Here is a 15,105-nt window from a genome sequence, read left to right on the forward strand (position 1 = left end):
TTTTCCACATTTTATAGCTCTGGACGTTATTCTTCAGTCGCTTGGCGTAACCGTTCGAGACGTCCGTCGTTACTAGGCCGCGCGCTCACGAGAGCGTTTTCGAATCGTTTTGGCGTTTTCACGTGGACGGAGATATGCTCAAACTTGCTGCTCGTGAGGACGAGAGAATTTCCTCGAACTGAGGGTAAAAACGATGTTTACAAAAACATGTACATACGTGTGGATTAGTGGTGTTTCGTATTGGGGTTTGATTTTACTGGAACGCTTCAGTGTTTAGTCTGTTGCTGTGATTGACGGCTTGGACTCACCCAATAACAGCAAAGGCCGGCAGTTCCTGAAGGTCAAAGGGAAAGTCCAGGCGGAAACGAGTCTTGAAGAGAGCAGTTATGGTTTCTACACACACACGGACACACTTTAGTGTTCGTATTACATATGTTCACAAAACTGCACACACACACACACACACACACACACACACACACACACACACACCTTCGTCTCGGTTCCACACAGCCAGCACTCTGAAGATGAAGGCACTGAAGGTAGCAGCGAAGAACCCACGCCAGTAGTTCCTCACAGCGAAGAACGTGGAGGTGACCTCAATGCTGAAGAGCACGCCTGAACACACACACACACACACACACACACACACACACACACACAATGTTGACAGAATTAAAAAGAGAATTCACAAACACAGTACAAAAGACACAATAAACTGTGTGTGTGTGTGCACTCACCTCCGATGGGGGCTGCAAAGCAGCAACCAACACCTACAGCACACGCAGCAGCCAACATTTCTATGTTCCGTGATTCATTCTGTTTAACACACACACACACACACACACACACACACACACACAAATTCAGAATTTTTGTTGTGCGAGACAAAACTTGGGATTCACGCATGGTTCCTCAGCTAGCATTAGCGTACAGGCGAGTTCAGGTTGAACATTAGTGTGATCGTTTAGAAGTTTTAATTTGTTCTAAAGATGAAGACTGAAATTTCTGCTTTAAAGATGATTGAGAAATCAGAGCTGTCGGGAAGCGTCGGATTTGGCGACTAGCGCTCCGATGATGAGGTCGTCTTTTCACCCCAACACAAGATCACGAATTATCGTCGAAACGTACCTAGCTTCTCTTCTGGCGCTGGGTTATAAAATATTCATTTCTGATTGGCTGAAAGGAATTTTATTCAACTACAGTTCTACAGCAAAGCTTCTGTGTAGTGTAACCTACACAAGTGTAACCATGGCAACCATTACCCAGCTTAGATACCTTCGAACGTGGTACAAACTTGTGTATTAGGTTCTACTATGCACAGCTATAGTGTTTCTAATAGTAGTGAAAGAGGTGCAATATGGGAAATGTAGCCCTAACCGCTTACCTTAACACCAATCAGGTTCGGGTCCTTAGAAAGCAGTGAATAATGGAAAGACAAAAGGAGTGAACATGTGCACATGCACGCACGCGCACACACACACACACACACACACACACACGCAAACAACAAACTACACAACAAAACCAGCGTAAAAGAGTTTGTGGAGGTGAGGCAGAGAGAAACCAAACAGCTTCGATCTAATTTCAACCTTTGTTTCTGTCTCAGTACAAAAAAAATCTGCAGCCATGCAAAAAAAAAAAACCCAAAAAAACAAAAGAAACAGCTTCTCACACTTACACTTTCAACAATTCTGTCAAACTCACCTTATTTTCACCTTCAGGAATGAAATATCAACATATAAATATATTAATAACTAGAAATAACCAAATCAGTTAAATCACTTAAACACGTCACAAAACAAACAACTTTCAACAACAAAGAATTATTCTAGTTTTTTCCCCCCCTTTTTAAATAAATGTTTGTTTGTTATTTTTCCATTCTATTTTAAATAATTTTAAGTCATTTTAAATCCCAAAGCTGGGTTATCAATGTCGTGTAAATGAGTAAATTAAAACCTGTAAAATGTAATTAAAGGTATTGCATAGGTTTAGGTTTCGAATTTATGTAGCTGATGAACTCAATTCTATCATTTTTAAAATAAGGAATAAGATTTACTAATAATATTTAGTATGAATAAAATGTTTAACATTTAATAATTGCTATTAATTAGTAAATAAACATTTTCACAATTAGTTTTGTTTTGACTTTTTTGCAATTTTTAAATTTACAATTTTTAATTTACAATTAAAAAAATGAAGTATAGTTTTTGAATATAGTTTTTGAATATGTATGCAACTTGGATTTTTTGGTAAGTAGATTTACACATTTTTTTTGTAATTAGCTTTGCATGTTTTTTTTTTGTGAATATGCTAAATCGTACAAATGAAGCTTTATTGTTGTTCGATTCCTGTAAATTATTTAAAAGATTTTTTTTTTTGTAATGGTTTTGTAATTACCTCGTAAATTCCGCCGAAGAGTGACATGAACTTGCAAAGCAGTGCAGCACACAGACTTGCAATGTGCACAAATGGACCCTGGGGGATTGACCAACACACACGCACACAGTGTTAATTCCAGAAAAGTTGCAACATAAGAAACATAAAGTTAAATAAAAAGAAAAAGCTTTTTAATTGGAGGCTGGAGGACGAGCAGAACTTGGATGAATACATGAATATTGAACAAAATGCTCACTACGAGTACACACAGTTTAAGTCCCTGTAAACTGCAAGAGGCAGCAAGGAAAGGAGAAATTTACATACTGCTTATAATTAGTAATTTATAAGGAAAGTTTTACACTTTGATATACTTGCTGGACTTTCTTTAATCTGTGTGTGTGTGTGTGTGTGTGCGCGTGATAGAGAGAGACAGAGAGAGAGATTTACATGTGTATGTCCTCACAGGTCCTCATAAATACATCAACACCAGGATATGTGTGAAAAAGCATCTTAAAAAAATGAACGCAGTATGTCAAAGACATGTGTCAAGTGTGTGTGTGTGTGTGAGTGAGAGAAAGAAAGAGAGAGACACGAAGAGAGACTTTTACATGTGTATGTCCTCACAGGTCCCCATAAGTACATCAACACCAGGATATGTGTGGAAAAAAAAAAGCCTCAGAAACACATGAATACAGTATGTCAAAGAGTGTGTGTGTTTGTCTGTGTGTGTTTACCTCCTTGCCCAGGGGCATCCCACTGCCCAGTGCACATGTTAGGCCAATGACTTTGGCGACAAAGGTTTTGAGGGTGAGGTACTCCTTTAACACCACGCCCCTCAGGATGGTCTTCATCTCGGGGATACCAGAACCTGACAGATGAACGCAGAAGGAAAATGAAAGTTATTATTACATTTTATTTTCGGTTTCAAACTGTAATAATAGGCGTCATCCTGTGTGTGTGTGTGTGTGTGTGTGAGAGAGTTGTGAGGTCTTTACAAATGCATTCTAGAGACAATAAAAGAGTCCTCGCAGGTCTTCAGAAGAACATCGATACCAGGATGTGTGTGAAAATCACACACACAAGTAGTGTGTTTGTGTATGTAATATATATCAGGGGTATTATGATGTATCTACATGGCTGTATTCAGATTTTATGAACATTATGCCATCCTCATACCAGTTGTACGCTTATTACACAATGACTCTAGAATATTCCATTTCTATTTGCGGTTAAAAAAAGAAAGAAAGAAAGAAACAGAGAAACTAGTGTTCTCCATTATTGGTTCTTCATAACCCAGCCTCCATAAAGCATGAAATCCCTTTTCGGTACAGAGATACAAGTCCTCGACTCGGATTCACGCCCACGACCTGGTGCAGATAAGTCCTCCACTCGGAGTTACGTTATAAATAAATCATGAGGTCGCGAGTTGTTTTCTTCGCCCTGATTATAATATACGGACCATAATTCCAACAGTGAATTTCTGTTGAAAGTAATAAAATGTCGAGTTGGCTCATTTCACACATTTAATGGACGTCATTCCCTCGGGCATAACGTTCGTCGTCAGCGTTATCCGTCTCGATGCATATCAGCGACCCCGAACTGATCTCGCGCACGATTCGCAGAAAAGGAAATTCTAATAAACGAGAATGATTTCAATTCATTTTACATGAAAGACGTCGGAAAAAGAATCGCGACCGATAACCCGGCGCCTCATCTCGATCTTCCAGCGTGTGTAGTTCTTTAAAACAAGTCGTCAAACCCTCTTTCTCCAGCCCAAGATTACTGCGCAACAAGAACCTGTCAGATGTTTAACATTTAACGAAGTGTTTGGTTAATAAAAAAAAAGAGGTTCTTTAAGGGTCGTTTTTGATAATGAAGGGTTATTATCCCTCTATAAGGTTCCACTCGGAATCCTTTCAACTAGACATGTGCTAGGGTTCTGTACAGAACCTTTAAGGTTCGAGAGTGTGTCCTTGTCATAAACAGTAAAGCCATAATTCTGCACAAAACACGGGGTTTATCAAAGACTGAAAAAACAAGTGGAACTGCGGTGCTGAGAGAACTCCCGCTGCTCTCGTCGTAAACCAACATCAAAGGCATGAGCATGATGAACGTTTCCCCCGGCACATGATCACACATCCTTTAAACTGATCATCACGAGTGGATTTCTGCTAGTTCATGACGTTACATTTCCTCATTAATATTCATGACGGATCACGCTAATCCGTTTAAACCGTACCCAAGTAAAAAGCCGGGACGTGACAGTAGCCGAGCAACCCTCTTCACACGGCTTCTTCATCAGATAGTTCATGCGCTGGTGTTGTCTTTATTCTGCTTTAACCCACTTAACAATTATAAAACCATCGGCGAGGTCCGTGCGATCCCAACCCTCAGCTCGGTACTCGGGAAATTTGCATTTTCGCACTCCTTCGTAACGGGTTTTAATCTTCATCTCGGAGAAATAAAGACGTTCTCACTGGAATCGCACTGAAACTTTCTCAGCGTTTGTTCTAAACCCCAAATTTCCCGCTACATCATGTGAATAATCGCTACATAAAAAGACTTTATTTTTCTTTACTCATATTAGAATGAAACTTAATCGTGGTAAAAAAACAAAACAAACACAATAAACGATGTTCTGCACCGCGATTTCCCTTTAAAATAAATATCTAAATGCAGCAATAGATAACTGAACATGTATCTCACACTTTTTAAGTCGTTTTGATGTCAAATTAAACCCAACACTCAGACTTCCACAGGAGGACCCGTCGGATTGATTTCTGTTTTAATGTTGTTATTTAAATTAGTAGAAAATGTGTCTAAGATCTAGTATGAATTAAACATATACATATATAACAAATAGTATATAGATTTAATATAGATATACAGTACATGCAGATGAATAATAAACAGCATCACTGCCTAATTTAAGGACGTCTGGTATATGATCTATAGATTTCATGATTTTGTGATCACAGAAATGACAGAAAACATCAGCGTAGAAGAGCGTGTCAAACAAGTCACAGCAGTTGGAATTTCACCAATTTAAGATTTTTCTGGAAAAAAAAAAAAAAAAAAAAAAAAATCCACAGTAAAATCAAGCATTTCTGGACGCAACAATCACAAAAAAAACCTCCACGAAATTCTGTACGGACTGATGATGTTTTATTAATATAAATATGTTTCTACCTGAAAAATGGAAATAAAAAGACAAAATGTATGGTCTGTGAAATTAATCTAGTTGATTTAAATATCCTATTTAATCATTTTTGTATAAATATTCATTTTAAAAAATTGAGACAATGAGGAAGTTATTAAAAAATTTGAAAGTGATGATACGAATAAAAATAGTTTGTTGTTGGGACGAAAAACAAACTTTTTTTTTTTTTTACAAATAAATTCACAAGAAGAAGCGAGTTTTGTTGCAAGTTTTTGCAGGTGTGTTGATGTTTTAATCTTAAATTTTCTCACAAAGATGTGAAAGTTGAACTTTAGAACAGAATCCATTAATAAAAAGCCATTAATCCAAATAACCAGAGAGTGTGTGTGTGTGTGTGGGGGTGTGTGTGTGTGTGTGTTACCGGCAGCCTGAGGTGCTACGATGTGTGTGAAGCCGGCGGAAAAGCTGATGAGAACTACAGGGTATGTGATCCACGCCAGGTACTGCAGGACCATGTTACCCTCCAAACCTCCGTACATCCACTTCTGAGCTGGAGAGAGGACACACACACACACACACACACACACACACACACACACACACACACACACACACACACAGAAAAGAAGGTCAATAGACAGTCAATGACGTTCTGGAGACACACTGTGGGACAAAACTGTCCAAACGTATACGTAATCAGCATCTCTAACGTTTAACAGCAATATTCATTTTATTATAATAATAATAATAATAATAATAATAACAACCACACTTTTCTTGTAATAACAAGATATTGTAGAAATGAGATTTTTTTTCTCGTCATTATGAAATGTTTTTAATAACAGTGAGATACTTTTCTTACAATAATAAGAGGATTTTGTAGAACCTTTTCTCAAGGTTTTCTCACAATAGTTTTTCATTATAATGAAATATTATTTTGTAGTTAAGAGGCATGTCGAAACAATGCTTTCTAATAACAACAACAACATATTTGTGTCTCACACACACACACACACACACACACACACACACACACACACCTTGAAGGCAGATGGCGATACAGAAGTCCATGACGAAGCTGACGAGGGCCATGACGAGTCCGAGCAGGATGAGGAAGATCCAATCCTCCCCCACACGTGAGATCAGGAACTTCTGACAATGAACTGTACAGACTACACACACACACACACACACACACACACACATTACCCACAGTGCACTGCTGGATAAACAGCCTGACTTCCTGTTTCAAACAGAAACACACTACCAGACTGAATCAAAAACTTTATGGACCTAATGGGTGTGGCATAATATTCAAATCAGCATGTTTGATTGACAGCCCTTTGTCTGAGACTCCTCCTGTGACATCACTTTCACTCGCTAGGTTATTTCTGCTTTGGGTTGCAAGGTTAACTTTAGCTTTCACTCACTATGTTAGCGTTAGCGTTCATTTGCTGGATTAGCTTTTATTTGTTACTTTGCCTGTTGTTTATGTTATTTGCTAGGTTAGATTTCATTTCCTCTGTTCGATTTCATTTCATTTCCTCTGTTTGATTTCATTTCATTTCCTCTGTTCGATTTCATTTCATTTCCTCTGTTTGATTTCATTTCATTTCCTCTGTTCGATTTCATTTCATTTCCTGTGTTCGATTTCATTTCATTTCCTCTGTTTGACTTCATTTCCTCTGTTTGACTTCATTTCCTCTGTTAGATTTCATTTCCTCTGTTAGATTTCATTTCATTTCCTCTGTTCGATTTCATTTCATTTCCTCTGTTAGATTTCATTTCCTGTTAGATTTCATTTCATTTCCTCTGTTCGATTTCATTTCATTTCCTCTGTTTGATTTCATTTCATTTCCTCTGTTTGATTTCATTTCCTCTGTTAGATTTAATTTCATTTCCTGTTCGATTTCATTTCATTTCCTCTGTTTGACTTCATTTCCTCTGTTTGATTTCATTTCCTCTGTTTGATTTCATTTGCCAAGTTAATTTATGTTACCAAGGTTAGCTTTGTCTTTCTAGGTCAGACTTAAGTTTTGCTCACTAGGTTAACTTTCAATCGCTAATATAAGCATCACTCACTAGGTTACCTTTCATTTACTATGGAATGTGCTAGTTTAGCCTTCTCTTGATTGGTTAGTTTTGTCTCTCTCACTGGGTTAGGTTTTACATATTATTTTAGCTTTTGCTTGCTAGGTTAATTTTAGCATTCACCCAGGTTAGATTAATTACTCCATAAATTGTTGAGAATCAAATATTTAAAACTAGTCCCGGCCATTTCACATCAAAGGGGAAGAAACAGCAGTTCCTGTCGTGAGCAAAACTTTGGTGCTGCAGGGTGTGTTTAATTTAGCATCACGCTAATCATAAACAAGCTCACAGGCGTTTCAGAAGTTAACAGAAGTTTTGACTGACAGGAAAACAGGTTTGACTCAGTTTTCCGAACTTCACAGTGACTCAGCGTTTTATTTTTCCTTTCATGCTAAATATCAGTTTATCAGTTCTGATGTTTGGCACGGCATCTGAAGCTAATGCACTTCCTCAAATCACTGCCAAGAGGCTGGAGTGAGTGATGGAGGTTTAAACAGAAACATTTTTATTGATGATTTACGTGGCTAGCATTAAAACACAGCTAGCTGTAACCTCAACTGCGGAAGGACGTTTGCTAACTCCATCTTCACGATATGAATAAATGAGCAGGTGATCTTACGTGTGAATTACTTACATGAATAAGTCATTCTTACGCCAAAATAATAAACAGATATTAAATAAAAAGCTCCGACAGCATCATTCACTCCATATAAGTAAAGAGTAGCAAATTTGAGCATGGAATTTTTTATTTAAATACAAACAAAACAAGTTACAACTTTAGCTATAATCATGGCTGTTTTTGATTGGCTGATCACAAGCCCCGCCCACCGTTACCTTAGTTACTACTACTATCCATGTCAAGCTTTTGAAAAGATGGCGTTAAGGTGATTTCATTCTGGTCTGTGGAGAAAACAACTCAAGTAAATCGTCCTCCCCTCACACACACACACACACACACACACACACACACACACACACACACAGTTTCAGTGCTGCTTGCGATCCAAAATGTCTGGAGACGACGCTAAAACGTGAGACATGTTTTACACATGACTGGTGTTCTTGTGCCCTCAGTCTGCACGCCTACCAACAAGCTGTGTTCTCCCAGGCCCTTCTGTCTCTTGTCACCTGGTGTGTGTGTGTGTGTGTGTGTGTGTGTGTGTGTGTGTGTGTGTGTGTGTGTGAGAGAGAGAGAGAGTTGTGCGTGTGTGCGCACCAATAAAACTGAACATGCCTAATATTCGTTAATCAAAACGCACAGAAATAAGTGCTCAAGTGATATTACTTTTTTCTGAAGACATCACAGACTCCGCCCCCTAGAATGGAAAAGTAAGTGTTAATAAGAAGAAACAGCCGGAGGTTAATTGGGAACAGGTCAGTAAGATGATTAGGTATAAAAAGAGGTTCTTAGAGAGGTAGAGTCTTTCAGAAGTAAAGATGGGCAGATGTTCACCAATCTGCGAAAAACTGCATCTACAACTTGTGGACCAATTTTAGAATAATGTTCCTCAACGTAAAATTGGAAAGATTATGAATATCTCATCATCTACAGTTCATAATATCATCAAAAGAGTCAGAGAATCTGGAGAAATCTCTGTGCGCAAGGGACGAGGCTGAAAATCAATATTGCATGATCGTGATCTTCAGGACCTCAGAAGCCATTAAACACAGTGAAAAATTAAAAACACCTCTAGAACACAGTCGGCCGTGCCATCCACAAACGCTGGTAAAAGCTCCAGCATGCAAAGAAGAATGATATCAGCACAAGTTGTTTGGAAGGGTTTGAAGAAAAAAGCCTCTACTCTCATCCAAAAACAAACTCGAGCGTCTTCAGTGTGCAGACACGACTGGAACTTCAAATGGGATCGGGTTCTACGGTCAGATGAAACCAGAATAGAGCTTTTTGGTAATAAACACAGAGGTGGTTTTGGAGCACACAGAGAGGAAGCCGTATGGAAAAGTACCTCATGCCCACGGTTAAATATGGAGGTGGATCTTTAATGTTTGGGGCTGTTTTTCTGCAGAGGACCTGGACATTTTGTTAGGACACATGGCATCATGGACTCCATCAAATATCAACAGATATTAAATGAACACCTGACTGCCTCTGACAGAAAGATTCAAATGGGCCGTGGTTGGATCTTCCAGCAGGACGATGATCCAAAACATAATCAAAATCACCACAGAAATGTTTTACTGACCACAACATCAAGATCCTGCCATGACCATCCCAGTCCCCTGACCTGAACCCCATAGAACACCTGTGGGGTGAACTGAAGAGGAGAGTCCACCAGCGTAGAGCTCGAAATCTGAAGGCTCTGGAGAGATTCTGTACGGAGGAACGCTCTCAGATCCCTCGCCATGTATTCTCCAACCTCATCAGCGTTATAGGAGAAGACTCAGAGCTGTTATCTTGGCAAAGGGAGCTAGCACAAAGTATTGACTAAGGGTACCATTAGTTGTTGCACACCTATATTTAACAAAGATTTTTTTTTTTGGATAAACCTGTGTTGTGTTTGCAAGTGTTTGATATCCATGAGAGCAGAGTATTTTTTTTAACAATAGATCAAAAGATTAAACAATATAGACAATTTTTCACAGCCTTCTTTGCTCATATTTACCAAGGGTGCCAATATTAGTGGACAGTGCGTATATATACACACATACACCGATCAGCCATAACATTAAAACCACCAGTCTAATATTGTGTAGGTCCTCCTCTCCTTGTGCCAGCAGAACAGCTCTGATTCGTCGAGGCCTGGACTCCACAAGACCTCTGAAGGTGTGCTGTGGTTTCTGGCAGCAAGACGTTAGCAGCAGATCCTTTAAGTGCTGTAAGTTGTGAGATCGGGCCTCCATGGATCGGACTCGTTTGTCCAGAACGTCCCACGGACGCTGGATCGGATTGAGTTCTGGGGAATTTGGAGGTCGAGTCGACACCCTGAACTCTTTGTCATGTTCCTCAAAGCGTTCCTGAACAATCATCGCAGTGTGTCAGGGAGCGTTATCCTGCTGAGAGAGGACGCTGACATTAGGGAACACCGTTACCATGAAGGGGTGTACTTGTTCTGTAACAGTGTTTAGGTAGGTGGTACGTGTCACAGTAACATCCACATGAACACAGGACCCAAGGTCTCCCAGCAGAACATTGTCCAGAGCGTCACACTGCCTCCACCAGCTCACCCTCTTCCCATAGTGCATCCTGGTGCCATCTCTTCCCCAGGTAAGCGGCGCACCTGGCCATGGTGTAAAAGAAAACGTGACCCATCAGACCAGGCCACCTTCTTCCACTGTAGGAGATTTGGGAGGTGCACCGGGGGTCAGCATGGACACTCTGACCGCTCTGCAGCTGCGCAGCTCCATACGCAGCAAGCTGTGATGCTCTGTGTGCTCTGACTCCTTTCTATCAGAACCAGCATGAACTGTTTCAGCACTCTGTGCTACAGGAGATCTTCAGTGGGATCGGATCAGACGGTCTAGCCTTCTCTCCTCACGCACATCAGTGAGCCTTGCACACACGTGACCCTGTCTCCGCTTCACTGATTCTCCTTCCTTGGAGCACTTTTGGTAGGTAATAACCCCTGTAGACCGGGAACACCCCACAACACCTGCTGTTTTGGAGAAGCTCCGATCCAGTCGTCTAGACGTCACAATCTGGCCCTCGTCAGAGTCTCTCAGATCCTTACACTTGTCCATTTTTCCTGCTTCCAACTCCTCGACTTCCAGAACTGACTGTTCACCTGCTGACCAATAAATCTATAAATCCCTCCCCTCGACAGGTTCCACCGTAATGAGATAATCAGTTGTTATTCACTTCACCGGTCACTGGTTTTAATATTACGGCTGATCAGTGTATATTATATTATATTATGTTATGTTATGTTATATTATATTATAAAGTATTTGTGCATTAAGCACAGTTGTGTTCGTTATGAGAGAGAGTTCTCCTGTTGTTTTTCCTCCTGTGTTCTTTCCATCATCTCCCACCACAAGATGCTGTCCGTAACCACGGCAACCTCAATGAGCCCTAATTGGTGAATCACAGCACTCTGGCACTGACAGGGTAGAGGGATGAGGAGAGAGAGAGAGAGACAGACAGAGAGAGACACAGACACTGTACAAGTTCTGCCTCTCATCTCTCACTCCTCCATCAACTTGAGCCCAACTGAAGAAAAAAAAAAAATCCACAAGTGCATTAATCCACACACACAGCTCATTTAAGCCCTTATGACAGGCAGAACATGAAAGCTGCTGTGCGTGTTTCAATATTTGAGCTGCTAAACCAGACTTTAACCCTCTATAGAACATCGACTCATTCCATACCACAACTCCCCATCTCTTCTTTCTTTCTTTCTGGGAACTGCAACATGCACTGATAAAAATCACACGGTCTTTATTCCAGATTGGGCTAGTTGAAATACTCAACTGCTGTAAATGTCAGGGGTAATGTAAAGTCAATAGATCACAGCCTGTAAGGTTGTGGGAACGTTTATAAAACGTTACATAAACACTCTCACACTGAACAACGTCCCTGCTAACATTCAATAACCAAATAGTCTATATAAATATTATAAAAGTGTGTGTTCAGGGTATTCAAGACCTTGTTGAACGGTGTGTGCGTGCGTGTGTGTGTGTGTGTGTGTCTCTCTCAATTTGTTCATATGCAACAGTAAGCACATTCTCACTGCAGTCCTCTCCCCGTCCATATATTCTGCTGAGACACACACACACACACACACACACACACACACACACACACACACGCACGCACGCACGCAGCTTGTGGCTGTGAAACGTCTTGTTAATGAAGACATTAATAACAGAAAACTGTGTCCTAGTGCAGTGTGGGATATCTCTCTCTCTCTCTCTCTCTCTCTCTCTCTCTCTCACACACACACACACACACACACACACACCTCTGTCTGACTCCAATTTTCTTGCCCTAATAAACATCATTTATCTCTGGATTGCACACAAACTTTTGTTTCACACACACACACACACACACACACACACACACACACACACACTACTGCATTTCAGTTTGTTTACCAAAATCACATGGAGAAATTTTACAGAACAAAGTCTTCTTACTTCCTTCTTTTAATGATTTTTGTTTTCTTGTTCTTCTTCGTCACCTTCCTTTCTCTCTTTCGAACACAAATCCTTCATTCCTTCTTTACTTTCTTAAATTTCTATCCTTCTTTATAACTTTCCTCCTCGTTTCTCCTTCACCCTCGCTTCCTCAGGTCCTTCACTCAGTCTTCACTTTCCCCTTCTTCCTTTACACCGTTCTTCATCGTTAGTTTGCTTTCCTTCTTTTTTTCCTGTCATCATCGATTCCCATCACAGACAGACCCCGGCGCATCCTCCTCCCTTAAGTTGAGGCCAGAAGTTTACGTAGACTGCTTGTAAAAGTGTTATCTGTCGTGGTTGCCGTTTGATATCTCGACCCCGAGCTGGAACGTTCTCCGCGTTCCTCCCGACAGAACTGCTGGGACTCCGTCACGTTGGAGGGCCTCGTCTCTCGGACACTTTCAGGTCAGCGCATGGATTCTTCTGTGGGATTCAGCTCAGGGCTTTGTGATGGCAACTCCGAGTATTCAGCTTTGGAGATCTGGTGAGGATGGTTGTAACTTTCTGCCCGATGTCTCCAGGCGTTCCTTCAGTATTTCTAGATAATTCCTCCTGATGGTATTGCACCGGTCCATTTTCCAGCCCCACGATGCTTCACAGTCAGCACGGTGTCCTTCAGATTAAAAGCCTCGCCGTTCTTCCTTTCCCGCGGTCTTGGAGTAACGGCTTCTTCCTCTCAGACCATGGCGATGTAGGACTCGCTTGATTGAGGATGTACACACTTTGGTTCCTGCCTCCAGTTCCTTCACCGGTTCCTTTGTTCTTGTCTTGCGACTCATCTAAACCTTTCAGACCAAAGTTCATCCATCCCACTTCCCCGAGATTTCCCATAGCTGCACACAGATGTTTGTACAGATGCTGGTGGTACCTTCAGCTGTTTGGCGATTGCTCCTAAGCAGGAACTTGGCTTGTACAAATCCAGTTTTTTTCTTTCTGGCTCAGATTCGTGGATTTTCCCCACACGCTCTAAAGCGACTCCCAATTAACTCCTAATGACGTCAATCAGCCAATCAGAAGACGATCAGACCCACTGAGAGTCTGATACAGTAAATAAAAGCTAAAGAGAACTCTGTCGCTTGGACATTATCATGAAGTGAACTCTTAGGGAAATAAAGTAGATCCAGTAACAGACTTCACACAGGAACTGGATTATTTCCTTACCTCTTCCTTTTCCCCACAAATATGTTCCCTTTATTTACAGAGTATTTTACTTACCCCACCCCCTCCTGATTTTTATTCAATTACCATCAATTATACGCTCTCTCTCGCCCCCTCTCTAAACACACACACACACACACACACACACACACACACACACACACACACAGATGGTGTAGTTGTTTAATTGATGAGGTTATTAATAGCACGTGTTTTAATTATTCATTCACTTTAATGAGTTTAAACACCTGAAAAGACTGAATACAATCTGAAATATCTCTCGTTTTCTTTCTGAGAGAGAGAGACAGAGAGAGAGAGAGAGAGAGAGAGACAGAGAGACAGAAAAAAGAAAGAAAGAGACACAGAAGACATAGAGAGAGACAATAGAAATAAAGAGAGAGAGAGACAATAGAAATAAAGAGAGAGAGAAAGAAGAGAGAGAGAAAGGGTCAGAAGAGAGGTAGAGAGAGAGGAGGAATGCAGAAGAAGGGGAATTAAATAGCGGTAGAAATAAAGAAAGGATAACGGATGAGTATAAGAAATAAAGAAAATGAAACAGTGAAAGTAGAAGTGGTGGAATTCTTCTTTCTATTCTTTCACTAGGTCTTTTCTTCTTTCCTTTTTTCCCCCTCTCTCTTTTTTCCCCTGGACCTTTTCCTTTTTGATTTTTCATCCTTTCACTTTATTTCTCTTCTGATCTGCTGGGTTTCTGTCCTTCTTGGACTTTTTGTCGTCCTTTTACACTTTTTCCTTCTTCCCTTAAGTAAGAGGGCTTGCTAAATACACAGATTCTTCTTTATTATTATTATTTTTCAAATCTTCCTCATATTTTTAAAAATTATTTTCATTCTTTATTTCACTTGTTCCTTTGCTTTGTTTTCTTTTATTTTCTTCCTTCGTTCTGCAGTCGACAACCTGTAACCATGGCAACCTGTGACGGCTCCTGCGAACATCACATCTGTTACCCTGTGTGTGTGTGTGTGTGTGTGTGTGAGTGAGAGAGAGAGAGAGAGAGAGACTCCTGTAAACTTACCTCACATGTAAAATAACTGAATTCATTTAAAATAAATAATTATCAGCATGTGTTCACTGAAGTGCTCTTCCGCCCCCTGGTGGTCTCTCTCTTTCTCTCTCTCTCTCTCTCTCTCTCTCTCACGCACACGAAAATATTCTGAAAACAC

The 15,105-nt window shown here is 40.5% G+C and overlaps 1 protein-coding gene across 1 annotated transcript in view; it reads right to left on the bottom strand.

Annotated features, from left to right (window-relative positions):
* Window positions 1–15,105, bottom strand: part of clcn2c (chloride channel 2c) — a 75,587-nt gene that overhangs the window by 28,608 nt on the left and 31,874 nt on the right. Inside the window, exons 3-9 of the mRNA XM_053679204.1 lie at window positions 6,580–6,711; window positions 5,961–6,089; window positions 3,114–3,247; window positions 2,401–2,478; window positions 741–819; window positions 493–618; window positions 309–393 (exon numbers count right to left, since the gene is read on the bottom strand). Of these exons, the coding sequence (XP_053535179.1) occupies window positions 309–393; window positions 493–618; window positions 741–819; window positions 2,401–2,478; window positions 3,114–3,247; window positions 5,961–6,089; window positions 6,580–6,711 (763 nt within the window). The remainder of the gene's footprint in view (window positions 1–308; window positions 394–492; window positions 619–740; window positions 820–2,400; window positions 2,479–3,113; window positions 3,248–5,960; window positions 6,090–6,579; window positions 6,712–15,105) is intronic.

The sequence above is a fragment of the Ictalurus punctatus genome, unplaced genomic scaffold (genome assembly GCF_001660625.3).
Source record: "Ictalurus punctatus breed USDA103 unplaced genomic scaffold, Coco_2.0 Super-Scaffold_100071, whole genome shotgun sequence".
NCBI lineage: Eukaryota > Metazoa > Chordata > Actinopteri > Siluriformes > Ictaluridae > Ictalurus > Ictalurus punctatus.